The sequence below is a fragment of the Molossus molossus genome, unplaced genomic scaffold, assembly GCF_014108415.1.
Source record: "Molossus molossus isolate mMolMol1 unplaced genomic scaffold, mMolMol1.p scaffold_m16_p_20, whole genome shotgun sequence".
Lineage (NCBI taxonomy): Eukaryota > Metazoa > Chordata > Mammalia > Chiroptera > Molossidae > Molossus > Molossus molossus.
Genome location: NW_023425356.1, coordinates 18,847,482 through 18,874,430, shown reverse-complemented (window position 1 = coordinate 18,874,430; position 26,949 = coordinate 18,847,482). Strand labels below are relative to the sequence as shown.

At 38.6% G+C, this 26,949-nt stretch overlaps 1 protein-coding gene across 1 annotated transcript in view; it reads right to left on the bottom strand.

The window, feature by feature from the left end:
• Positions 1-26,949, bottom strand: part of SPAG17 (sperm associated antigen 17) — a 184,697-nt gene that overhangs the window by 62,622 nt on the left and 95,126 nt on the right. Inside the window, exons 18-25 of the mRNA XM_036273222.1 lie at positions 23,717-23,871; positions 16,609-16,790; positions 15,973-16,064; positions 11,190-11,429; positions 10,134-10,245; positions 7,622-7,780; positions 6,330-6,437; positions 1,989-2,164 (exon numbers count right to left, since the gene is read on the bottom strand). Coding sequence (XP_036129115.1) covers positions 1,989-2,164; positions 6,330-6,437; positions 7,622-7,780; positions 10,134-10,245; positions 11,190-11,429; positions 15,973-16,064; positions 16,609-16,790; positions 23,717-23,871 — 1,224 coding nt within the window. The remainder of the gene's footprint in view (positions 1-1,988; positions 2,165-6,329; positions 6,438-7,621; positions 7,781-10,133; positions 10,246-11,189; positions 11,430-15,972; positions 16,065-16,608; positions 16,791-23,716; positions 23,872-26,949) is intronic.

Sequence of the window (26,949 nt, the reverse complement as noted above, 5' to 3'; positions counted from 1 at the left end):
GTAGACCCAGAAACACGGAAGTAGGGTAAAGACTGACAATCCTCAGAAGAGGGTGTGGTGGGGAGTGGGAAGAGATAAACCACAGAACTTATATGCATGTATGCATAACCAATGGACGTGGACAACAAAGCTGGGATCGGGGCGAGGGTGGGGGTAGGGAGGAGGGTGTCAATGGGGTAAAAAACGAGAAACATCTGTAACAAAAATAAAATTGAAAAATAAATAAATAAAAAAGTTATTTATAAATTAATGAGGGTTTGAGTATGTCTACTTAAAAATAGTAATTAAGCCCCGGCAGGTGTGGCTCAGTTGGTGGGTGTCATCCCATGCACTGAAAGGTTGCTGTTCAACACCTGGCGTTGCAGGCTGGCGCTCTGGCGGGGGGAGGGTGCAGGAGGCAGGGGCTCAGTGTTGCATTTTCAATGTTTCTCTCTCTGAAAATCAATAAAAATATATAAAATACTAAGTAATTGTATGCTAACTATGCCTAAATGCCTTGTTTGTTTATGTGTGCTGCAAAATGGAAACTTTTCTGGAGCACACATCCAATCCCTAATGATAATCATTTCAGTTTTTCCACTTGGCTCTCTCGTTAGCCACTAAAATCATTCCAGCTGATCTCCCTTTGCTGGATCTGCAGTTTATTCTAACTAGGCTACTATTATTGATCACTTACATTTTCTGTCTTTGTTACTAACAGAGAATAAAATCTGAATAGTTAGCTGAAAATCAATTAAAAACACAAAGCACAATTAAGAGGAAAAGCCTTATGAAATTCTGTCAAGTGAGTCCGGCCGGTATGGTTCAGTGGTTGAGTGTCGCCGGTTCGATTCCCAGTCCGGGCACATGCCCAGGTTGTGGGCCAGATCCCCAGTGGGGGGCATGCAGAAGGTGGCCAATTGGTGTTCTCTGTCATCAATGTTTCTATCTCTCTCTCCCTCTCCTTTCCTCCCTCTCAAAAATCAATAAAGGAAAAAGAAATTTAAAAAGAATTTCTGTCCAGTGAATGATAATACTCAGACTCAAACCTGCCATGACAAATCTATCATCACCCACAAAACCAGTAATTATACCCCCCTTTTCATTATTGCCAATTAAAAAAAATGTTGGGTGAACCAACTGGTGTATTACCAAATTGCTTTCAGCCAAATTAATGGGATTATTCTGTTCATTACTTGAACATTTTTACTTACCGAATGTCCTAGCTTGAGAAAACGCATCTAGTACAGCTATGTAAGTATGGAGAAAAGGCTAAGTAACATTCAAACCCCACAACTCTTAAAGGGCTAGAGTCTGAAATCAAGGTCTCTGATCATTTTCAACACATTTTCTTCTTGTAATAAGTTTGGTATTTGTACATTGTATAAACGGAACAACTGTAGCAGTAAAAGAGTGAAGATTTGATCAGTTGGTTCCGTCTTTCTTTCTTTTGATCTGTATTTTTCTATTAGGAAAATGGTTAGAGGTAAAGCATGTGGTGTGTGTGTATGTGTGCATTTGGTGAAGGGTTGGAGATAGAGGGTGGACTCCTCTAGAAGAGGGTTGTCCTTCATGTTGCTGAATTCTTAGCACGTCAGTCAATACCTAAGTCCAAGGCTGCCAAATGTAAATGTTTCCACTCTTTAGAGAGTCTCCTCTTCCAGTGTTGCATCTCAGTGGAACTAAACAAATCATTTAAAATAAGAAATGGTAGAACTTGTAAAAGCACCCAAGAACCAGGGCGGGAAAAAAGTTGAAGTAGTCATTCTGAATTTAGAATGAGTGACTGAGGTAGTTTGTATATGACAGTATGTCTCCTGGCCTGAGAATTTAACTCCTGTGAGCAAATCTCTTCTTGTTCACTCAGAATGGAAACTTCAAGAAATGTTAATGCATCTGCACCATAAAATATATGCACTGTCACGACACTATTGATGTGACTCATGATTTTTAGAGCGTTGACATGGAGGCAGAAGCACACTTTAGAACCCATGGCAGGGCCCATGCACCTTTTTTTCTTCTTCTTTTGGGTGCTCCTCTTCTTTAAGAGAGTCTTTGGGTTTTTCTCTGCCTTTGGGTTTCACTTTTCCTTTGGCTTGAGGAACAGGCACTATCACAGGAATCACTGTGGGAAGGAGTGCTGATGGAATATTCAGCATTGCTTCCAAGTTAGGGTCCTTGTCCTCTGTAAGGAGAAAACAGTAATTAGACATCTACATCTGATATGTTCATTAGATAAAAAGTACATCTCATGCATTCATACATGTCGGCAACAATTTCAACCTTGCTGAATATGATGTATCAGTTGGACAGATTTCAGGCATCGTGTAGTTGATTTGAAAGTCAAGATTGTAGATAAAGTATTGGAGGTTAATGCAATGATATATTTGATGGAGTCATTATTTCACATGTTCTTGCCTTCCCATCTATATTATAAACTCCTAATGATAGAGCAGTAACCACCTCTTCATTTAATTGAGACATATTTATTGAGAAACTCTTATATACAAAATATTTGGAGTAGTGGGAAATAATTGAAACAAAACAAAACAAAACAAAACACGAAAGACCTTACAAAGCCAAAATAAGATCTGCACTCAAATAACTTCAATTCAAGGACATATTAAATAGGAACATAATAAGGGATACAAACAAGGAAATTCAGAAAAGACAATTTCTAAGCTGAGAGGACAAATGAAGTTTTCTTGTAGAAGATTGCTTTCATTTGGGTTTAAAAACTGTCAGAATTCTAAAAGGAGAGCTGATCTGTGGAGAGTTGTGTTGGGAGCCTCTGAGCGTTCACTCCTCCTTGAATTTTATTCTCCTCTGGGTTCCACGCCGCCGCTCCCACCTGGATCTCCTTTTCCCTCTCTGGCCGGTTTTTTCTTAGCCTCCTTTACTGATTCTTCCTCTTTTGTCAATCTGTGCAATGTTGCTGGTTCCGGTGCTCTCCCCCTCATCCTTATACGACAGATGTCCTCAACGTGGGCTGCCCATGACTACTCATGGAACCCAACGGGACAGCCAGTGCTCAGGCCCCCACCTTGAGCTCCTGTACCAGACTGGGGACGGGGCCCAGGCATTCATCTCTGTGAGACGTCACATGTGGTTGTGATGCTCAGCCTGGGCCGAGTACTCGGTAAGATAGGTCGGGTCTGAGCGATCACCTTCAGGACTGGGGCTGCAACTGTCATCCACTTGCTAATGACTCCAAGATTGACATTTCAAGACACAACCTTTCTTTTCTCAGCCCCGGATGCTTATTTCCAGCTGCTTTTGGATGTCTCTCCCTGGTTGTGGTACTGGACACATTTCAGACTCGGTAAGTGGCTCCTCGCCCAAGCCGGGTGCCCTCTCTCGTGCTCACTCTCGTTAACGCCATGACCCACGAGGCACCTTACTCTCAACTGGGACATGGAAGTCATTTGCATTTTCTCCTTTTGACTCACCTCCTACATCCAAGCCCTCAGAAATGTCTCTCAAATCATGCCTCCCCTATCTAATCCTAGCACCTCAGCTCAGATTCTCACTTTCTCGTGCTTACATTTTTTGCACAAGTTTCCTAACTGGTATCATGACACCTCCAATATCACCACTCAGTGTACTTTCCAAACTGTCACTGAAAGTATGTTCCTGAAACAGATCTGATCATGTCACTTATGTGAAGACCTCTGCCACTCACTGCTCACCCAGGACAACGTTCACCTTCCTCCCCCCAGTCACACTCCACTGTCCCCTGTTCTGTAGAGATGGACGCTTTCACAAAATCCAGTATCCTTACAGATGGTTCTTACTGTCTAGAATTCCTGTTCCTCGTTGCTTAGTGGGGATAATTCCCACTTCTCTCTAAAGCCCCATCTCAGATGCTTTGCCTTCTGTCTGAAGTACTTTCTAGCTGCTCCAGTACTCTGTTTACACATAATTTCTACCACTTACGCAGTTATTTTTCTGTTTTCTTTTCCCATTAGACAATGGATTCTTTGAGTAATGGTACCATAGTTTCATTCATATCGGTGATGAATGACCCATTAGAAGCACGGTATGTAAACCAGTGGATGACATCTAGTTACAGGAGCTAGCTGGAAACTCCTCCCCCTCACTCCCATCCATTTACTCATTCGGTAAATATTTATGGAGTACCTAGTACTATAAATTGGGTAGCCAATGTGAGTGAGACTGAGAGGAACTTGTAATGGGCAGTTCCAGTAAAGAAACCCTCAGGTACAATGCAGTGTGCTCAGTCCGTGAGGGAGGAGTACAGAGGCGTGGGAACCCAGAAGAAGGTTATTAACATAAAACGCCTCGGTGCAGCCCACACTGGGCCATACTGCATAGGTCGCCTTTCCATCAAGGTGTCATGATTTTAGATCACTGAGCTTGGTGCACACTGTTCCTGGCATCTAGAAGCCCCTGCCTTAGAGTCTCTGCCGAGGCCATTGTCACTCACCTCCAAAACCCAACTCTCACGCTGTGCTGCTTGATCCGAAGCATTTCACAGAGCAAGTCAGCTATAAGCTGAGACCCGAGTGTGGGAGGAAGTTCACTTGTTGGAGGTGGTGGTGTAAGTAGCAAGAGACCGTGCTAGGGCAGGAGGCACAGCATGAGAGGGTGTGTTACAGATAAGAGAGAGCAGAGTTCACTCGAGGAACCAACAGGCACAAGAGGAACAGGGAGCGAGATGTGAAAACAACCTAAAGGTCCATCGGCAGACGACTGGATACGTAAAATGTGGTACATACATATGATTCCGTTTTTAAAAAGAAGAAAATTCTGCAATATCTGGAAACATGGATGATCCTTGAGGACATTGTGCTAAATGAAATAATCAAGTCACAGAAAAGTAAATGCCACATGATTCCCCTAAATGAGGTATTTAAACTAGTCAAATTCCATCAGAATGGATGGTGGTGGCCAGCGGCTGTGGGGAGTAAACTGGAGTTACTGATCAATGGGCACGCCGTTTCAGTTAGGGAAGGGGAACAGGCTTAGAGAACTGTATATCCCCAGTTAAACGGGAGAATGAATTGGAAACTTGCTTAGCCATTAGCAGGTAAATGTTCTCAAATATTAGTATAATATGCATCCTTAAGGAATTTATTATATATATATTAATTAATTATATATATGTTAATTAATACATATATGTGTGTGTATTTTATATTTTTTTTACAAAAATTAGTGCCTTCAATTATTTTTAATACATAGGAAGTAAAAATTACTTATCCACACTATAAACATTTTCAAATGTCATACTTAAAACCTGAAATTAGCACCATTTTAAATGAAATAATTGCATATTACTTAAAGATTAAATCAAGAATAAGAAAACCAGGAAACAGCAGCAACATAGTCAACAGAGAGTAGACTGTCAGTACTTTAATCTAACATAATGATAACCTATGTTCAGAGGGGATAGAAGTTTTTAGTGACTGTGCGTGATATAAATTTAAATACATAATCTGTTAGACACTGAATGACTTTTCCAAGTGCCAGTTTAAGAACAAATCAAATACAAAATTAAAAGACAAAAATCCCAACAAAATAAAAATACTAACAGATTTAATGGGCTCTCTAACTCACTGGAATATTACAATATTTGGCACAAGGTAAGACACTGGATTATATACATCCATGAAATGTGTCTCTGCAGAAATGCAAGTCCATAGTACGACAGGTTATTAAATCACCACGCTCTACACAGTTTTAAGGCTATATAGCACAGGGATTATCTTTTGATTTTTGTAAAGCTTTTAAAAAATCTGTTGTGGTTAGATTCCTGTAAAATGCATGGGAACCCACAAGATTTTCTAGTTAGTTTCTGGTAAAGTGACATTATTTTGCGGTTTGTAAGGAAATAGCTTCCAGTTGAAGAATTTGTTTATTAAAAATGGGGTAAAGAAATCCTTCAAGATGTCCATGAATGGCTCCTTTAAGACCAATGTTCTGAGGCACTCTGAGTAGTGGTTCTCTAATCGCAGGATTCATAAAAACAGTATTCGGTAGAAAACCAAGAGGATTCCTTGGCAAATCATGCTTTCTTTGGCACCAGCTAACAGACTTATCTTCCTAGGCTAGTTAACAAAGATAACTGAAATATATATGTGTGTATATGTGATCTCAGATGTCTGTGTGGTTATAAGATTTTATATGATAAATGTTTCAAAGAACTTTTCCTTTCTAAGTATGTGTATGTACGTACGCACACGTCCATGTACACACCTCAGGTGCATTCCCACCCTTCAGGAAATGAGGGGCTTTCCATCAGCACGTGCTCAGCAGCACGCGAGCAGCCGGAGGATGGCAGGCACCCTCGGCCATGGGACCCTCGTGCTCTGTCACGTCTCTGTCACCTGGCACAGCTCCACTGGATCCATAGTAACTGATCGACAGGCAGATTCCATTTTCCAAAGTGGCAGAAAAAGACCCAAACTTGCTGACAGCCTTATTCTTTGATTGTTCTGAAAGACGAAAGCAAATCGAGGACATTTCCATTTTAGTAAAAAGGAATAGGAGCCAAACTCAGTGCGAAGTGGAAATCAACTAAATACACAACAACATGAATATCATTAAGTAAATTATAATATATATATCAATGAATAAATATAAAATCTATTAACAAGTTTGTTTTCAATTACTATTTAATGAATAAAAAAAAGCTCACGATGATAAAGAAAGAAATGCACTACGAATAGTGGTCACTGTAGGAGTGGTAGAGTTATTGGCCACTCTTCTTCTTCTTCTTCGAATATTCCTATATTCCCTAACATTTTATAATAAACCATATATTTTTATATCAAGAAAAACAAAACATTAATTAAAAAAATGTTTGTTTTAAGTTCTTGGGTACATTCAAACTTGTCAAACACTGTGTTCTTGAGTTTGAAAAATACTGTGACCATAACTAAGTTTATTAGCAAGACTTAGTTATTGTTTTTATTACTAACTTGAATCCAAAACATTTTACTAATGAACTCATCTCCTTTTGCAGGTATAATCTGCATCACATTGTGCAAGAAGCAATTTCCCCATTGGGTGTTGCCTAGAGATGTCAAATCGTCTTATCAGGAAGTTTCATGGTGTATAATCAATGGACAGCCACTTGGAAGTCTCTTCTATAAGCAGATAGAGACTCCCATGGTCAAATTTAGGAGTTTTCTCTTGTCCCTGCAACTTGAGACATTTGATACTATAGGGAGAACTAAGTAATAGAGCACAGGAGGAAACCCTTCATTTGCAATGAATATTGGAGAGAAGTTAAACCTTCAGTATGCATCAACTAAAAAGGACCTGATACAAGTGCATAAAACAAAATTCAGGCCAGAAAGGACACTGCAAACTCAGTGTTACTAGATAAAGGTAGCCAGGCTAGGTAGACGCTGTATTACAACTGGAATCAAAAGCTGGGTGCCCAGAGGGGACAAAACCAAGTAAGTAGCCCACTATGGGCTATGCATATAATGTATATACACATGCTCTGTCATGTCTCTTTCATTAGGGAAAATGTGTATAGCCAGAATGACAAAACACTTCAGTTACCAGAGAGGAAAATCACATGCTAAATGCAGGAACGCGTGTGTATTTTGTCAGGTGGATGGGCTGAACACATTGCTGAATTATTGACCGCAGAGAGGACTCTGCTTACCTGCTTCAGTACATTGTTCTCCCTCTCTTCCTTTCTTCTCATCTTCGGAAGAAGAATCCTCTTCTTCTTTCTCCTTTTTTATAATTTTTTTAGGGTCTTTTAAATGAATTATAAAATGGTGTTTGTCCTTTTTCACTTTCACTTTGATAAATGTTGAGCCTGGGGAAGGATCATGGGATAGAAGACGGGCTGATTGTGATGCCTGTTAAGTTCCTTGAGAAGACATTGAAAGAATGTAACATAGAATTCAAGCCAGGAAATGGAAATGCCTGGGATGTCACCACTTTTGTTAAAAGATGCCTAAAGCAATCAGTGATGGTAGAATTCGAGGAATATAAGGCAGGTGGATCAGGGAGATATTTGCTGCCTTTCTATTCACATCTCAAATCAAATCAAAGAAAATAAATTGGCTGAGACTAATGTATACTTATACTCGACTTTAATCACATGACATAATATGAAAGGGTTTTGCAACTTATACAGAATTACATAAACAGTAGTTATTATTGTTAGTAAGAATTTTTCTAATACTACATTCTCTCTTCTCGTGTTCTGACTCATTTTTGTCTCCTCTCTCAGTGTTTTCTTCTTTTTTAATCCAGTTTGAGCACATTATCACCTCGCAAAATTGATAGGATTAGGATAAAAATTTTGCATTTACTATGAACCATCTGAGACTTATATATATTGTATGCATATACAAATCCCACTAAGAGTGAGAAATGGTCATTGAAAATACTATTACAATACCATTACAAAACTTGAGTCCAGTGTTTTTCTCAGTTATGTGATTCTGAGCTCCAATTCGAATGACTAATAATTGTATACTATTCTTAGAGATGATATTCAAAACATGAAATACTAATGCACATGACAGTATAAATAAATATGCATACTTATAGAGTAATAAAATCTCTTTCATGTTTTATTTTATTTTTAAATTTTTTTATCTTCACCCAAGAACATTTTTGCATTTATCTTCAGATAGAGCAGGAGGGAGAGAGTGGGGGGAGAGAGAGAGAGAGAGAAACATTGATGTGAGAGAGACAATCGACTGGTTGCCACCCACACGATCCCAACCAGGGCCAGGGACAAACTGCAACCGAGGTAGGTGCCCTTAGCGGGAACCAAACCCAGGACTCTTTGGTCCTCGGGTCAATGCTTAATCGCTGAGCCAAACTGGCCAGGGTGTCTCTTTCATGTTTTAAATAAACCTTATTTAAAAAATGGTCTGGCATTTGATATGTCATACCACAAACCATTCTTTAAATAATATGAATAATTTGCAGTCCTCACTTGAGGATGTGATTCTATTGATTTGAGAGACAGAGGAAGGGAGAGAGAGAAAGAAACATCAATGTGAGAGAGATATATTGATCTATTGCCTACCGTATGTGCCCCAACCCAGGATCACACCTGAAACCTTTTGGTGTACAAGACAACACTCCAGCCACTGAGCCATTGGTCAGGGAGGCTTTTTTGTTTTGAAACCCATTGGTGTGATCCTTTATGTGATGTGGCGGTTACTATCTAATGATGCTTCCACTTGAGTCATGATTTCACATAGGGAATAGCATCTAACTCTTGCCATAATTTCCTTACTAAATTGATAGTCATTAGATGACAAGAAGAATGAAAGGGAAGGAAGGAAGGAAGGAAGGAAGGAAGGAAGGAAGGAAGGAAGGAAGGAAGGAAGGAAGGAAGGAAGGAAGGAAGGAAGGAAGGAAGGAAGGTTGGTTAGGGAGGGAGAAGGGGTGGGCTGGAGGCAGACTGTGGGGGTGGGAGGAACCTATGTTGTCCCTTGCTGAGGTGCATCACCTTGTGGACATTAAACAGGGTACGGCTCACATCCTCCACACTGACCTCTCAGCTCTCAGAGACCACTGATCCCTACCGGACAATAAGCTAACAAATAAAACCCAGTCCTCAAACCTACCTGAGGAATCTTTAAAGCACATGAAAGATCAGCCCTGCCAGATGCCTCTGACGGGTCCCTGAGGCCATATCTGCACTTTTCTGAGAATAATTAAGCATTTCTTTCAGGGTTTTCCAGACTCGGTCTTCCTCAGCTCATCCGTCCCTCGCCCTCTTAAAGACTTCTGAATCCAGAGGCAATTTCTCTGTTGCTAAAATAGCTGGATATCGGCAACAGGCCCCCAAGCTCTGCCCCAGAGCCCAAATGAGACATTTGCTCTAAACTCACAGTATGTGCTTGGCTACTGGGAAAACACTATGTGTTGTACTTAATATTATTAACTATTTGCTGATTGCAGTCACTATTATACTATCTCCCACTGATACAGAAATATTTAAATATTTTAACAAGTGGAGTTTCCTATCTGAGTGTCCCAGCTAACCTTGCAGGGGGCCTGTGCCTGGCGGATCAGTTGCAGCAGAGGAATGTGAAGTCTGGCAGTGTTCAATGTCGTGGGCCCGTGGCCACTCTCGCCTATCACACTCAGGAGTGCCAGGGCCCCAGGTGAGCCATTAACTGTCTGCTTTCAAAATGTACCTTTTTCAAATGTTGTCTTTTCTACTTCAATCTGTCCTCCATCCGAAGGATACAGATAATAATTCGTGCCCGAGATTTGGATGGGTATATCTCCCATATTGTATCCATGAAACTACAAGAGAAAACATCATGCTTTGAGTGTGGAACAGTAACCAACAAAAATCAGCTCATCAGCTTAGTTGCTCTAAGCTTCATTTCTGCTGAAGGATTCGTCTGTCACTGTGGACTCAGACCAGTGCCCACATTAATGTTAGTACCTCCTGTCATGTTACAATGACCAACAGAATTCAATGCGGTCCATGATTTTAAACTGTATTCACTGGAGCACTCTTGTAACCAGTGAAAATCAAATCATACCATTGCCAAGGCAGTGCAAGAAGAGATCAATTTTGCTTTCACTGGCTGTTAATTTTTGGTTTAAAGTGAACTGATACATTGAGCAGTATTTCCACATGAAAATGTTAGGCATTTTCTACTCTTGCTCAGAGAGCGCCAAGTGATCCTGACGGCTGCTAAAGCTTGAGGACAACTGTCACAGAGTAGTCGCTAGAAAGGACAAGGGCTGCTTACATTTCTTTCCATTTTTTTTTCCCTGTGAAGTTTTATTGTAAAACTGCCTGAAGGACAGATTGGCAAAGAGAGGTTTGATAAAAGCTCATGAGCAAAAAACACGGTGCCCACAGAGAGACAACTGAATGTACTCAAGTCCTGTCATCCGAGACAGGTGAAGCCAACCTTTGACCTGTCACAGCTGCCTGTTTACATAAATCTAAAAGTGCTTTTGTGTCAAATTTCCATATTTTCTGTCCTTAGTAACCTAGCTTCATGGCAACTCAAGAAAGACTGGCCTGAGGGTGTCTTGTCTTGGAGATTGGCTATGAAGAAGGTCATACGTATCAGGGTGCAATACGGGTCCGAGATCAACTACCCTAGAAGAAACCCCAGGCCTTTGCAGTGGTGCTCAAGACTGGGAATCTAATGCTTCCACAGAAGCTGTGTTTCCCCCCCAAACAATTATTAATGAGTCAATAAAGTTTTATAGGAAGTTGGCTTTACCGGGTAAACCACCTCAGGTTCCGGTTCCTGGAGAATATCATCTAGTATTTCTGGGAGTTTTATTTGCTCTTCTTTATATTTCTCCTTGGGAACAGATTTTTTCTTTGCAATTTTACTATCTTCTTTCTCTGCCTTTTCTTTGCCTTTCTTTTTACCGGCGTCCTTGCTCTTCTTTTCTGCCTTTTTTTCTTCCCTTATGCGCTCCTCTTCTGCTAATCGATCTTGTTCTTCTTTCCATGCCTATAAACGCATTGAAAATGGTAACGGAATTTTAAAAGAAATGCTATCCCATTTGGATCCATTTTGGAGGACATTTAACCTGATCTTTCTAAGAGGTATCTGGCACATCAAAATACAGAACAAGAGACCTTGGGGTCATCCTTGACTCTCCCTCTCTCCCCGACCTTCTGTATACCAAACACTGCCAACTCTCTTCAGAGATCTGTCTTTCCTTCAGTGTGTTCTCTCACTCTCTGTTGCAATTATCATTAGTTTAGGTATTTTTATCTTTAGCCTGAACTATTGCATCAGCTGCTTAATGAGTCTCCCTGACTCCTATACTTTCAACATTAGTTTAATCCACAATTTAGGTGCTAAACATGGTTAATCAGCAATATGGTAGATCAGATGTCTGAAGAAACATTCTTGGCATAAAAACATTTAAAATATTAGCCCTGGCTGGTGTGGCAGCTCAGAACTTGATTTTCAATGGGTTATGAGGACTAGAGACATAATTCGGGAGATCAGACCAGAGACCTCTGAATAGGTCAGGTGTTTTATCTTGCACCAACGAGGAAGACCATGGATTCTAGCCTGCCTCCTTGGCCCTGAGTTAAAGTATGTGGGAGTGGGAAAAGAATCTCTCCTGAAGACTCCTAATCACAAGCCTGTCCTCACATAGATTAATGGCCAAAATGTACATTATCTTAAAACTTCACACTAAAAATATTTATGTGAGCTCCCAAATGAAAATCACAAAACATGAGGAAACAAAAGACAAAGCAAGAACCTGAAGAAGAAACAAACTGTAAAATTATATTTGCAAAGGCTGCAGATATTGGAATTATCAAATAGAGAATATAAAATAAGTGTTTCAATATTCTGAAATAAAGAAAAAGAGGCATCAAAAATGTAAGTAAGAAATGAGAAGCAAATCAAAAATAACAAGGTGAATTTGAAAGCCCTCTTGGAAATTGAACAGAACTTTTGAAAAGGCAATTTTGCAAGCGATAACAGCTGAGATCTTTCTAGAGTGGATGAAAGACACTAATTTTAACCTTCAGAAAGGCCAATAAATCAAAAGCAGAAAGTGAAGTGGTGTTCTGGACCCAGCTCATAGTGTATTGAAAGCATTTATTATTACATTTTCAGAAATTGTGCAAGCAGATTATTAGCCACAGCCATTATTAAAAATTAAATTACACAAATGCACCATCAAATAACACATTAAAGCAAAGGCAACAAATACTCAAAACTTACCACCTTCCTAATTATTTTGTTACATTTCATTATTATCTATGCTTTTGGGCAATGTCAACCATATCTGTATCAGAGAAATGCAATATAATGGTGTGCTACTGTATATTGCTTCCAACTCCGCATTCAGTGACATTATATTGGTAGCTTGAAAGTGGCCATGTGGGAGTATTTACACTAAAGATATCAACAAATGCCACAAATCAGGGATTAACTGTTGATTATCCAGACTTAAAACAAGGATAGAAAAAATGTTAATAATTCAGATTAAATTTAAAAGTGTGTCATATTTGAAGCTGTTACATTGTAACTAGCACAAAAAATTGAGGAAATAGTTTTCCAATATTTAAAATTAGTACCTGATTTAGCAAAGAAGTTGCTCATGTCATTGACGAATCAGTGAGATATATTCATTTGTTCACTTTTGTCTTACTTGTTCATGTCAATGAAAATATCAATCAACATTCATATTAGAACTACACTTGTGTGCCTATTGTAACTGTAGGTTGGCTAAGGACACAAGAGCTTAGTAAAAGTCAATGAAGGTATTCTATGAGAATCAATTGACTAAATGGAATTTATAGTGAAGTATTATGTGTTTTATTATCTGTCAATTGTGTACTATACATACTATATATAAGTAAAATTTAGAATAAACTTAGACACACACACACATTTTTTTCCTTAGAGAGTTATTACTAAACATTTACCAGAACACCAACGAATGTTTTAAAAGCAGATAGAGAGAAAAGATAAAGTGTCTATAAAAGGAATGACATATATTTTAAAATTAATTTATTAACAACTACAAAGGCAGCTATGAAAATATGAAAGAATACCTTAAGGGTACTAAGTTTACAAAAAGGTCAACCAAGAACTATATAAAAGAAAACTGTGTTTAGTGAATAAGGATAAAATGAAGCCATTTTTCAGATAAGTGAAGACTGAGATTTAATAGCAGCAAATCCTCACCAAAGGAAGTTCTAAAGGAGAAAGATATGAGAAGAAATGCTCCACAAAACAAATAATAAGCAGAGATCCAAGATGGCAGTGGAGTAGGTGAAAGTTATACTCACCTCCCAGGACCAAACTGGAATTACAGCTAAAGTATAGAAAAATTATCCTGAATAACCAACTGAAGACTAGCTACAGAGAAGCCTTATAACCAAGGACTTACAGAGGAGGCCACACTGAGACTGGTAGGAAGTGTGGACGTGTGAGAGAGCTGGCCAGGCACTCATGGGAAGCAGCTGAAGTCCTGGAGGGATATATCAGGTGTAGAGGGTTTCCCTTGAGAAATATGGGGTCTAAATACCAAGCTGGGCTCCCCAGCCCAGAGCACCAGCCCACATAACATCTGGCTGTGAAAAGCAGTGGGATTTCTGTCCACAAGGGAGAGATGGCTAGAAATGCCTGAAGATCAGAAACAAGACAGGGATGTCTGCTTTCATCACTCTTACTCAATATAGTACTGGAAGTCCTAGCTATAGTGATCAGATAAGAAAAAGAAATAAAAGGCATTCAAATTGGAAAAGAAATAAAACTGTCACTCTTTGCAGATGACATGATACTGTATATAGAGAACCCTAAAGATTCCACCAAAAAACTACTAGAACTGATAAATGAATTCAGTAAAGTAGCAGGATACAAAATAAATATCCAGAAATCAGTTGCATTTTTATACACAAATAATGAACTACCAGAAAGGGAAACTAGAAATAATAGTCTCATTCACAATTGGTTCTAAAAGAATAAAATGCCTAGGAATACATTTAAGCAAGGATGTGAAAAACCTTTACTTGGAAAATTATAAGACATTCAAGAAAGAAATTGAAGAAGATACAAATAAGTGGAGCATATACCATGTTCATGGATAGGAAGAATTAGCATCATTAAAATGTCCATATTACCCAAAGTAATCTACAGATTCAACACAATTCTTATCAAGATAACAATGGCGAATTTTACAGAACAAGAACAAATATTCCAAAAATTTATGAGCAACCACAAAAGACCCTGAATAGCAACAGTGATCTTGAGCAACAAAGAGTAGAATGGAAATTAGTGTTTACATTCTAACCTTTTCCTATCAAGGGCCAGATAGTAAACATTTTAGGCTTTTTGGGCCAAGAGGAAAAATCAAGCGCTAGTAAAATGACAGTCTATCTGGGCAAAGAAAAAGTAAGACCCTTACATTATACTATAAAAAATGAATTTTATATTAGCTATCTGAACACGAAAAGTATGTCTATGAAAATATTCTAAGACAGTGTAAGAAAATTAATGTGTAATCTCAGGTGGAATCAACCTGAAGGAACCAAAAACATAAAAGTCCTGAGACCCTAAAAAAAGTGACAGATTTTTAAAATCTTTTTTTGATAAGCTATGACCTCCATACAAAAAAAAGCACAAATCCTAAGTGAATAGCTGAATGAATCACCACCAAGTAAACACTACTGTTACCACCACCAGGTCAAGAAACAGACAATCTTTAGCCGCCCAAAGATTCCTACCCACTTCCACTGCCCCAAAGGCGACCATTACCCAAATTCGTGATACTCTTGTTTAGCTTTGCCCTTGGTGGGGAATTGAACCCACAGCCCTTCGGTCTGTGGGCCAATGCTCTAACCACTGAACCAAACTGGCCATGGCTAAAAGTTCAATAGTTCTATAGAAACGTAACTGGTACTTATTAATAAGGTAATTATCTAATAAATTAAAATGTATCTAAATTATAGACTAACATATTGCTATGAAAATAAGTTAGATCTCTGCATAATGTCTGAAAGTAATATTCATGATATGTTGCTAAGAAGATAAAAGCATATAGCAGAGTCAAAAACCAAACCAAATCTAAACCAAAACCAAACAAATGAAACCTTTATATCTGTGCACACATGCTGTATGAGCATAGAAAACACAAAATGGTTAATATTTCTTTTTTTAGGAGTTTAAGAGAGCCAGGATAATTTTGACTTATGAAAAGCATATGTTACTTTTATCACTAAAAATTCCAATGAAAAATTCACAAACAAAATAAACACCTGCCACAGAAACAGAGTATAACAAGTTTGCACAAGGCACTGCCCTGGATTTTGATTATGTAAAAATGAATGACAGCTTCTCGTAAAGGCTTAGCATCTGGTAAAGGAGACAGCTTAGAGGAGAGAGACTGTCCTTTCATTACAGATTCAATTATTTCTGAACGTTTAGCAAAAAGATCATTTCCTCTTACTCCACACAAATTCTCACCAAAAATTTTGAATGTGTGATTACTCAGTGTCATTTATTTCCTTCCTTGTATTACCTTGAGAGAGCCTTCTAAAATGAAAGAACTTTTTTCCTTCTCTTTTTCTTTTTCTTGATCTGTTATTTCTGTTTTGTTTATTCCTTTGTTACCTATAACCAGAGAAAATTGAACTTCTTAGTAATTCTCTAAAGTTTCATAGAAGGACCGAACGTCAAATCCCTGCCACAGCCCCCCGCCCCCAAATCCCTTTTGTCTTGAATTTTAGATTCCTACCCAGGGTTAGTCTTGGCTTCTGTTTGTTCTTCTAAGGAATCTCTTGTTTTAAACTCACTCTTGGAATCTATAATTATTTTAATGAGATACACTAACTCTGAATTGACCTCTTATAGTCAACAAATCTTAGGTAACTGAATGTATCAATCTTACCAAAATAAAGATATTTGGCATTTCCCTAACATCACATTTGATCTGTATAACGCAGGGAAGCATCAGACTTGGTAGGAAGTGGGGCCACTATTCCACTCGGGCATGACTTCATCGTATTTGGAATGCAGGTATTCTATTTTTTAGAGAAAGCAAAGAGCCGCAGCAATTTTGCAGGCAACTCTATTTAATCCTAAAATATTCAGTCTTGGTTAAATTAAGAAACAAGAGAATGTCTTTGGCGTTGTATAAGTTCAACAGCTTGCTTACTATTAGATTTTTTAACAGGATTCATTTTGCCAGGAGGAACAACTTTGGCATTAACAGACTTCAATTCCCGCTCAGCCTCGGTCTTAGCAACCTCCTCCTCAGCCATTTTACATTCCTTGTACACAGCTTCTTCTTTCATGATCCAATCTTGGATGGATTTTGCAACAAGTTCCAAAAAATTCCTTATAAAATAGAAGAGCAGATGACAATTGAGTTATTATTATTAAAGTCAATAAATACTTAAGATACTGACAGATCAAATGAACGTTATAAAATGAACTGATCCTCAGTTGCCTGGGTAACAAGGGTAACAGACGCAGAAACATGCTGGACGTATTTTGTACAAAGCCGTCAACTACAGATTCCCAGTGAGGATACAAAAGCTGCCCAACTTCATTCACAATTAAAGACATGTAAATTTTAATAAATGAGATATCTCCACCCAACTCAAGGATTAAAAAATTTGATAATAACAAGAGGTGATGACAGTTTGGAGAAAAGGCCACTCTCAACACTGAGTCGATGAGTTTTATGGTGCAATCTCTTTTTCGGGAAATTTTACAGTACTATGGAAACTCTTTTAATTGGCTGTCAGCTAACTCACTCGTTGGAGTAGCTGAAACACTCCAGTGTTGCCATAAAATTTCCCGGCCTGTGAACAGCCACATCCTAAATACCGTGCCCTCAGCTACTCCCGCATCTATGCTCACTCAGAGAGCTGTTACTCACCGGGAGTCGGTCATATTTGTTCCCAAATCCATTCATCCTGTTTATACTGATTATTATAACTATTATTTCACTAAATGTTAGGCATGCGTTTTTATTGATTTTTTTTTTTTGAGAGATGGAGAGGAAGGCAGAGAACGAGAGAGAGATTTGTTGTTCCACTTATTCATGCATTCATTCGTTGCTTCTTGTAGGTGCCCTTACCAGAGACTGAACCCGAAACCTTGACATATGGGGATGACCCTCTAACCAACTGAGCTACCTGGCCAGGGCTGAAATCCTATGTATACTTACAAGTGAATGTCCAAAGAGAGCTGTTTCTGAGGGAAAAAGTTGAAATATTTAGGTTTGATGATAAGATTAGTTATTATCAATTGTGTAAGTATAATGACTAAAGTCATGGGAAAAAAAAAATAAAGCTAGATGAATTCTACACTTAGATTGCTTCATAATTTTCTCTAATTCTTGATTCCTTTTAAGAAATAAATCGAGCGTTGTACACTATGAATTACCGGTACCAACGTCACCATCTGGAAGGTGGAAGGCATGCAGACTCAACACGTCCCAGACGGACCCCTGCTCTCCCCCGACTCGCCCTGCACAGCCCCGAGAGCCGCACTCAGCTGGGGCAAGTCTACGTGCCCAGGTGACAAGAAAGCCATCCTGACTAGTCTCATTTTCTCATGTTCCTCTTGCTGTCAGGATACCCGAATACTTTTTGAAAGCATATATTCAAAGTTTGACCACTTTCACTTCCTTGACTGCTGTCTTTCTGGTCTAAGCCACTGTCACATCCTGCCAGGTTGGTTTCCGTTCCTACCCTTGACCCCTGCCATCTATTCTCAACACAACAACTAGAGATCCTTTTATTTATTTATTTAAACATTTTTTTTTCTTTACTGATTTTAGAGAGAGAGGAAGGGAGAAGGAAAGAGATAGAAACATCACTTGGCTGCCTCCTGCATGCCCCTCACTGAGGATCGGGCCCACAACCTGGGTATGTGCCCTGACTGGGATTTGAACCCGGCAACCTCTTGGTGCATAGGTCGATGTTAAATCACGGAGCCACACCAGCTGGGCACAAGATCCTTTTCATTCTTAAGTCAGATTGTGTTTCTCTTCTGCTCAGAAACTTTCTTTTTTAATTTTTTTTTTATTGTTAATCCTCACCTGAGGTTATTTTTTTCCATTGATTTACAGAGAGAGTAGAAGGGGGAAGGGGGAGAGAAACAATGATGTGAGAGAGACACATTGATTGGTTGCCTCCCCCATGCACCTCCACAAGGGCAGGGGATTGAACCTGCAACCTAGGTATGTGCCCTTGACCAGGAATTGATCCCAGAACCTTTCAGTATACGGGCTGAGCAACACTGGCCAGGGATGCTTAGAACCTTTCAATGAATTTGCATTTCAACCAAAAACCCAGAATACTTACTAGTGATTTGTGATGGGGAAACACAGGCCCATATGCACAGCTACACCAGTATTCAAAGGGATGAGAGAATACAGACATTTCAGCATGCAATGATTTCGAAAGTTTGCCACCCACAGATACTTTTTGAAAGAATTATTCACAAATGTATCCCAGCTGCATTAAAAAGAAATTAATCCAAGAAAGAAGACAACATGGGATATAAATGAAAGGGCTGAGGAAAAAGTGCAATTAATAATTAAATGTAAAGAACTATTTATGCTATTTATTTGTGATTAAAATAGTACTTCACAATTGGAAGCAAAAGTTCTAGAAAATTTCAAGATGGGAGGTAGAATATTTACTGGGAGTAAGTAAAAATATGCTAAACTTTTTATATTTATATATGTATGTATGTATGTTTTTGTTAATCCATACCTGGGGATATTTTGCCATTGATTTTTAGATAGAGTGGAAGGAGCAGGGAGAGAGAGAGAGACACTGATGTGAGAGAGACACTCCGATTGGTTGCCTCCTCCATGACCCTGACTGAGGCCGGGGATGGAACCTGCAACCCAGGTACGTGCCCCTGACTGGGAATCAACCTGTGACCCTTCAGTCCTTGGGCCAATGCTCTAACCACAGAGTCAAACCTGCCAGGGCAATATGTTAAACTTTTTAACATTTTCTGTGAAATGATATTAATAATCATTAACTCTGGCTATAATATAAAAATGTTTAACTATGTGATTGAAAAGGGTAAGTGTAACCTCTAGAAGAATATGAATAGAATGTGTGACAAAAACAAAACAAAAACCACACGCTAAGAATAAGCTAAAATACTCTAACAAAAGGAAGGAAAGGGATTAATCTTAAAATAGAAATATATTTATAAAAGTAACTGGTAAGAATGAGGCCCAACACATTATCAATAAAAAAAAAAAGTAAATAGATTAAATTACTTAAAATGTAAAGTTCTTTAATATTGTTATAATTATGATTAAAAATTTTAAAAACAGAGGCTCTCAGAATGACTGTCAAAATTCAAGTTGATCTTTACAAGACACGTATCTACAAATCACAATGATGCAGCACAATAAAAGGGTGGCAGGTGGCTGACTGGGAAGCCAGAAGTCTGGGTCCTGGGCTTCTGGGAAGAGCTGCTCTGTCCCTGAGACACTGGCCAGCCCAGATTTCTTGCTGCAGGAGAAAAATAATCCTCTTACTAGTTTAATCACTGCAGTCAATTTTTGTTTAATACAGTGAAACACAATATATTCCTAGTTGACATGTAAACTGATTGAGAAAGTTACATCAGTAAATTCTTATATAAAAGAGATTTTCCAACATTATTAGTATCAGACATGGTTAAATTTAAAATGAAAAGTATTAAAGGGAACCCAGAGGGATGTTTTAGCATGTTGATAAAAGTTGCAATCCATTACAGAAGGATGCTTTTAAAAACACGGTTTCTACAATAAATTTATACACACACACACACAGACACACACACACACACACACACACACACACACACACACACAGTCCACATGCAGAACAGAGAGGGGAAATAGACAAAGCTATAATCATAAAGACAGACATTAATACATCTCTCTCAGAAATGGATGGTTATCATGAGACTACTCTTTTTAATTTTATTCCAATAGACTGGAAAATCTAGAAGTCATGCATGATCTCACAGAAAAATATAAATCACCAAAAGTAATTGAAGATGAAAGAGAAAATCCGAGCAGAGGACAGACTTGCTTAGCACAACACCTCAACATGCGTGAAGTAAAAAACTGATAAGATTACAGGAAGATATTGACTTATTTACCATCACATAGTAAGCTTTAGAAAAATAATTTTTCTCATTAATTGATCAAGTTTTCAAAAAGTAGAACAAATATGTAAGACTTAAAAAATACAACCCTGCAGTAAAAAACTGGAGAATATACTTTCTTATGCAAAGAAGAGCATTTATAAAAACTGACATAATACAGCAAATCTCAACAACTTCATATTCTATAGAACATGTTATCTGACTAGTATCTTAAAATTATCAACTATAACACAAATGTAACACACAGCCAAATGTTTAGAATTAAACTCCACATTTCTATGTAATCCATGGGTCAAATAAGAAAATATGATGGAAATTAGAAATAAAATATAATAACACAGTCAGATTTTTTGTGGAGCTGCTAAGGTGGTATAAGAGGTTTTGCCTTAAATATTTACAAAGCAACACAAAAATAAACAAAAACCAACTCAGAATCCTGAGATAAGCTTTTAATTTAAGAAGTTAGATTAAGAACATCAAGCCCTGGCCGGTTTGGCTCAGTGGTTGGAGCATCAGCCCTCGGACCAAAGAGTCGCGGGTTCGATTCTGGTCAAGAGCATGTACCTCAGTTGCAGTTTGTCCCTGGTCCTGGTAGCACGAGCGGCAACCAGTTGATGTGTTTCTTTCACATCCATGTTTCTGTTTCTCTCTCTCTCTCCCCACCCCTTTTCCCTCCTTTCTTCCCTCCCTCCCACTCTATCTGAAGATAAACAGAAAAATAGCCTCAGGTGAGGATTAAAAAAAAGATTAAAGACATCAAAATAATGCAAATAAATTAAAGAGAAGAAATAACAAGGAGAATAAAACAAAATAGAAAAGGGGAAAGGATCAAAACCAAAAGTTAATTTTAAAAAAATGTAAACAAAATTGGCAAACCTTTGGCAAAAATTGATTCAGAAAAATATAGAGAAATCACAGATTACAAGTATTAGAAATTAAAAGAAAAACAGATAAAATACATTAAATAGGCAAGAATATCATAATCAACTTTATGCCAATAACTTTGAAAACAGGTAAAATGATCAAATTCCCAGAAAAAATCAAACCTAATTCAAAAATAAACAGAAAACCCAGAGAGTCTAATAACCATGACAGAAATGGAATCAATCAATAATTGTACCTCTTCCCAGGTCCATATATGTGTGTGTGTGTGTGTGTGTGTGTGTGTGTGTATGTGTGTATTATTATTATTTTTTTTTAATCCTTACCTAAAGATATTTTTCCATTGATTTTTTTTTAGATGGAGTAGATGAGAGAGAAACATCGATGTGAGAGAGACATATCAATTGATTGCCTCCCGCATGACCCCAACTGGAGTCGGGGATCAATCCCGCCACCGAGGTTTATACCCTTGACTGGGAATCGAGCCCATGACTCTTTGGTCTGCGAACCTATGCTCTAACTACTGAGCAAAACTGATCAGGGCTATATATTTTTTAATTTATTGAATTGAGAGAGAAAGAGAGAGAGAGAAACATCGATTGCTGTTCCACTTATTGATGCACTCATTGGCGGATTCTTATATGTGCCCTGACAAGAGATCGAACATGCAACCTTGGGGTATCCTGACTACACTCTAATCAACTGAGCTACCCAGCCGGAGCCCCAGGACTAGATATTTTTATCTGTACGCTCTACCAAACACCAAAGGAATATATATCTTAATCTTATACAGACTCTTTCAAAAAATTTTAAAAAATAGAAATAAAGGGAGAACATTCCCCAGATAATTTATAAGGCTAATATGATCTCAAACCTCAAACCAGACACGAACATTTGAAGAAGGGAAAATTACAGCTGAATCTTGTCTGTGAATACAGATGCAAATCTTCTAAATAATATATTAACAAAGCAAATGCAGCAATTTATTAAAAAGAACAAACTATATTTTTCACAGGAGCACAAGGTTGGTTGAACACCAGAATACCTATTAATGAAACTTAGCATTTTCACAGATTAAAGGAAAAAATATGAACACCTGAATTGATACAGAAAAATCATTTGATATGACTTAACCATTTATGATTAAGAACTCACAGCAAACTAGTAACAGGAGGAGACTGACAAAGAGTATTGACAGAAATCCTACAGCAAAAGTACATATTTCACAGGTAAATATTAAAAACCTGGAACAACACAAGGAAGCCTTCTCAAAATTGCATTGGAAATCCTAGTGAGCAAAAAAGATTAGAAAAGAAAAGTATTATTATTGGCAGTAAAAGACAAAACATAAAAAACCATAATATCTAGTTCAAGATATTATCTTGGTATGCTTATTACATGCCTTACTCCACAAATAACTGTATGGCTCCAGAAGTCGTATTCCTGTGTATGTGTGTGCGTGCACATGGCCCGTTTCCCCAGTTATCCTCTAAGTTCATTCTCCGTATCGTCCTGTATCCCTTCAGACTAACAATGCTATACAAATAATACATACTGGATATGTAGGGTGTCCCAAAAATGTATACACAACTTTGAACAATTCTGAAGCCAGTGTTTATTAAAATATATTTCATTTTCAAAACATAATAGAATCTACAAACACCCTGTATACATTTTTTGGGGACACCCTGCATATTAACCAGTATTAAAAAAATAACAAAATGCCTTTGTTGTTAATGAAAAGAGAGAGCAAGATTTCTAGAGAGTAAAGAAATAACTAAGGAGCTTGGAAGAAAAAAAAAAATCATGGATTCCTAGAGATCTCCGTTTGCTGGGAACCTGACCACTGTGTTGATATGTCTCTCAATCACCCTGCTTGACAGTCTGTCCCAAACCAAGTGGAGTCACCCTACACCAGCATGCAGAATGTCATGTTTTGTAGTTCATACACAGAATCTTTCAGAGGTTGTTTTATTAGAGTCTAAGTAAATCAAACGTAAGGTAATAACATTTCCACTAGACTCAAGGGGGCCAGGAATCGTGTCTTCTTTAGTGGTCTAGTTTCAGTACTTATCACAGTGCCTGGCACACTTCAGATACTCAACTCTGTGACTGGGTTGGACCTACAGTACTACACAAATGTATTCATTGAGCTGAACCACCTAGCTTAGGCTCCGAAAATAAAATCTAAGAAAGTAACTAGCAAGCTAACTAAGCTAACTAAGTAAACTAGCTAAGTTGGTTACCTGAATCCGACATTGGAGTGAAGAGCGATATTCCAGTGATCACAATGCAGGCGTTGTCTATTCATTGGGTTGTGAAAGACTAAAAGTAGAGAATTGTCTTGGGTATGGTAATAAGAATCTATACACTTGTATTGCTGATTGGCTTCTTGAAGAACCTGAAGATAAAAATAATTGCATTGTTGTGTTATTTTTTTCCCAAGAGAAGGGTCTCCAGCTAGAGCATTTCTCTGCCCCTGCTCTTTCTCCCCTTATCTTCACACTGTTATTCAGGGGCTAGATGTTTTTTGGAGCATTTCAGCAGTTCTTATAGAAAAACAAATCCTAGGCTCTAAACACAGAGGCATTTGCTCAAGTGTTTTCCGTTACGGCTGAGCAGTTATTAATTTAACATTTTCCATGTTTTCATATAGATCATCTCATTTCATCATCATTAAAACCCCCAGATAAATACGTGTAATTATTTTTTAGAATCCTCATTTTCCCCCCGCATGAATTGGGGTTGAGAGAAGATGAGAGATTAGTCCTAGGACACAGGGTCCGTAAGTCTCGGTGGCCAGGCTCACAGCTGTCTTTTGATTCTAAATGTCACAATTTCACACTCCACAGTGTGCTCCGTACTATGCCAGGCGGTATTACAGAGAAATGAGGCCAGCAGTCTTTCTGATACATATTGTTTCTACCTGACTTCTAACCTTGGCCTTTTCCAGAACATTCTACCTTAGCATGCACTGCAATTACAGCCCCCGATAGAGGGCACAGTGGGCAGCATGTCCGTAGAAGAATAGACAGCTGTGGGTTTTGTTTTTGTTTTCATTTTCAATATAGCCGGGCGTAGGCAGCCCTCGTTCTCTGTGTTTGCATGATGTAAAGGCACGGAGCTGCATATTGGGTTAGGGAAGAACTACTTGACTCTTGCTTTCAATTTTACACTGGTAGCGGAACCAGAATCATACATTTACCACACCAGTCTCATCCATTGTCTGAGTGTCTTTATGGAGTAGTAGTTAAACTTTTACATCTGTTCTCTGAGAGCCATTAAAACAAATACACATGTAGTGAATATTTTTGCATTAATTTTTTTTATGTAGGGCATTATTTATTACTTAACTTTTTTTGAAACGCAAATTCCTTTGACTTTAATTTTTTTTTAATCCTCGCCTGAGAATATTTTTCCATTGATTTTTTTTTTTTTTTTTTAGATAGAGTGGGGGCGGGAAGGGAGGGGAAGAGAGAGAAACATCCATGTGAGAGACATCGATTGGTTCTTCCCGCATGACCCCAGCCAGGGCTCGGGATTGAACCCACAACTGAGGTATGTGCCCTTGACTAGGAATTGAGCCACAACTCTTCGTTCTAAGGGCTGACGCTCTAACTGCTGAGCCAAAACGGCCAGGGCAAATTCCTTTGACTTTATACTCCCAAACAAATAGCATGTCTATTTCTGATGAACACATATCCTTCCTCCTCTGAAATCTGTTTTCACGTTCCCTTTCGACGCTGCGATACACAGCACTAGTTTCTGAGCCACAGTGGCTCTTAATCAATGTTTAACTTTTCATATTATATCATCTCCTTTTTCACACCTCGACTTTTACCTATTATTCTGATTAATACTGTTGGTCTCATTAATTAGTTCATTCGTTTGTAAAAATCAACAATTACTGCGTGCCAGGTACTGTGTAGGTTCCAGGAAAACCGAAATGAAAAAAACTGTCCTCTGAAATCTGATGAAGATTCTTAGCGATCATTCTGAAGTCCAGAGAGGTGTTCTGAGGAGGGATGATTGACGGGACATCTGATTCGCAGAGAATGGACTGGGGTGGAGGAAGCAGGTCGGCAGGACACTGCATCAGGACCAGCAGATCGAAGCTGGGCTGCAGCAGCCGGGGAGACGATGGCGAGCTGGGAGGTGCTTTGGAAGCGCACCCCTCAAAACTAGATGACGGGTCAGACACATGGGATTAAGAAAAAGTCGACACAAAGGATGCCTCTCAGCCTTTTGGTTTGATGGTGACATTTTCTGAGATGGATGAGGAGAGAAACATGCTTCTGGTGGGACAATTATGAGCTTCAGGTGGGACACTACAGTTGTGATGCTCATCAGAAATTCAAGTGGAATTTGGAGGTAGGTATGCTAGTTTGGAGTTGAAGAGAGAGATTTATTTAATTATTTGTGTTTTTAATTTTTATTTTTCAATTTAAGTTTACTTTCATTATCATTTTGTATTGGTTTCAGGTGTACAGCCTTGTGGTTACACAATCACATCCTTTACAAAGTGTTGCCCTGATATTTCCAGTACCCACGTGGCATCAAGTAGAGCTGTTATACTAATGACTACATTCCCTATGCTGTGTTTTACATCCCCATGACTATCTCATCACTACTAATTTGCACTTAATCCCATCATCTCTTTCACCCCTCTCTACTCTGGCAACCACCAGTCTGCTAAGAGAGAAATAAATTGGAAGATAAAATTTTAGGAGTCATTAGCATTAGGTCACATATAAGAAATGAAATCATTCAAAGAAGGTTTAGAGAAGAAAGAAGACAGTTGGGAGCTGAGACTTGAAGCACTTCAATATTTAGAAGTTAGGTGGAGGAATAGTCAACCAAGTTCCAAATGGAGCAGTGCAGTATGGTATCCCGGCAACCAAGAGCAGCGACTGCGTGATGAGAAAGTGATCTGCTCTGTGATGCTATTAAAAGGTTAAAAAAGATAAAGACAAGTGTATATTAGACTTGACAGGACAATTGTTGGTGACCTTGAAAAGTGCTGCTTCATGGAAGGGTGAAGACAGAGCCCAGCTGAAATAAAATAAGGTCTGAAGTGAACTTCCAGTTAAAGACAGAAGATTAAAAACATGTACACCCTCACACCTCACTAAAAAAAGAAACAGTAAAATTATTGGTTTTTAATATCACCAAGTTGAAGGCCATGGGAGAGGAGACAAAGGCAACAACGTTTCAGAAGCTGGAAGGCAGATGGATACTTGGGAACCGACTTAGCAGAACACAGAAAGCCGAATCTGCAGAATAATTGTAGGAGAGACCAGAAGCAACCTTATTTGTGTGCAGAAATGCAGAAAGGCTCAGAAAATGGCAGTCCTACATGCCTCTGAAAGTAGCATTGAAAATAAGAAGATTAATTTAAAATCTTTTTAAGAAGGCTTTAGGGCCCCTGGAAGCCCTCGGCAGGCTTGAGCAGCCAGGCGGCTGCCCATCCCGTCTCTCC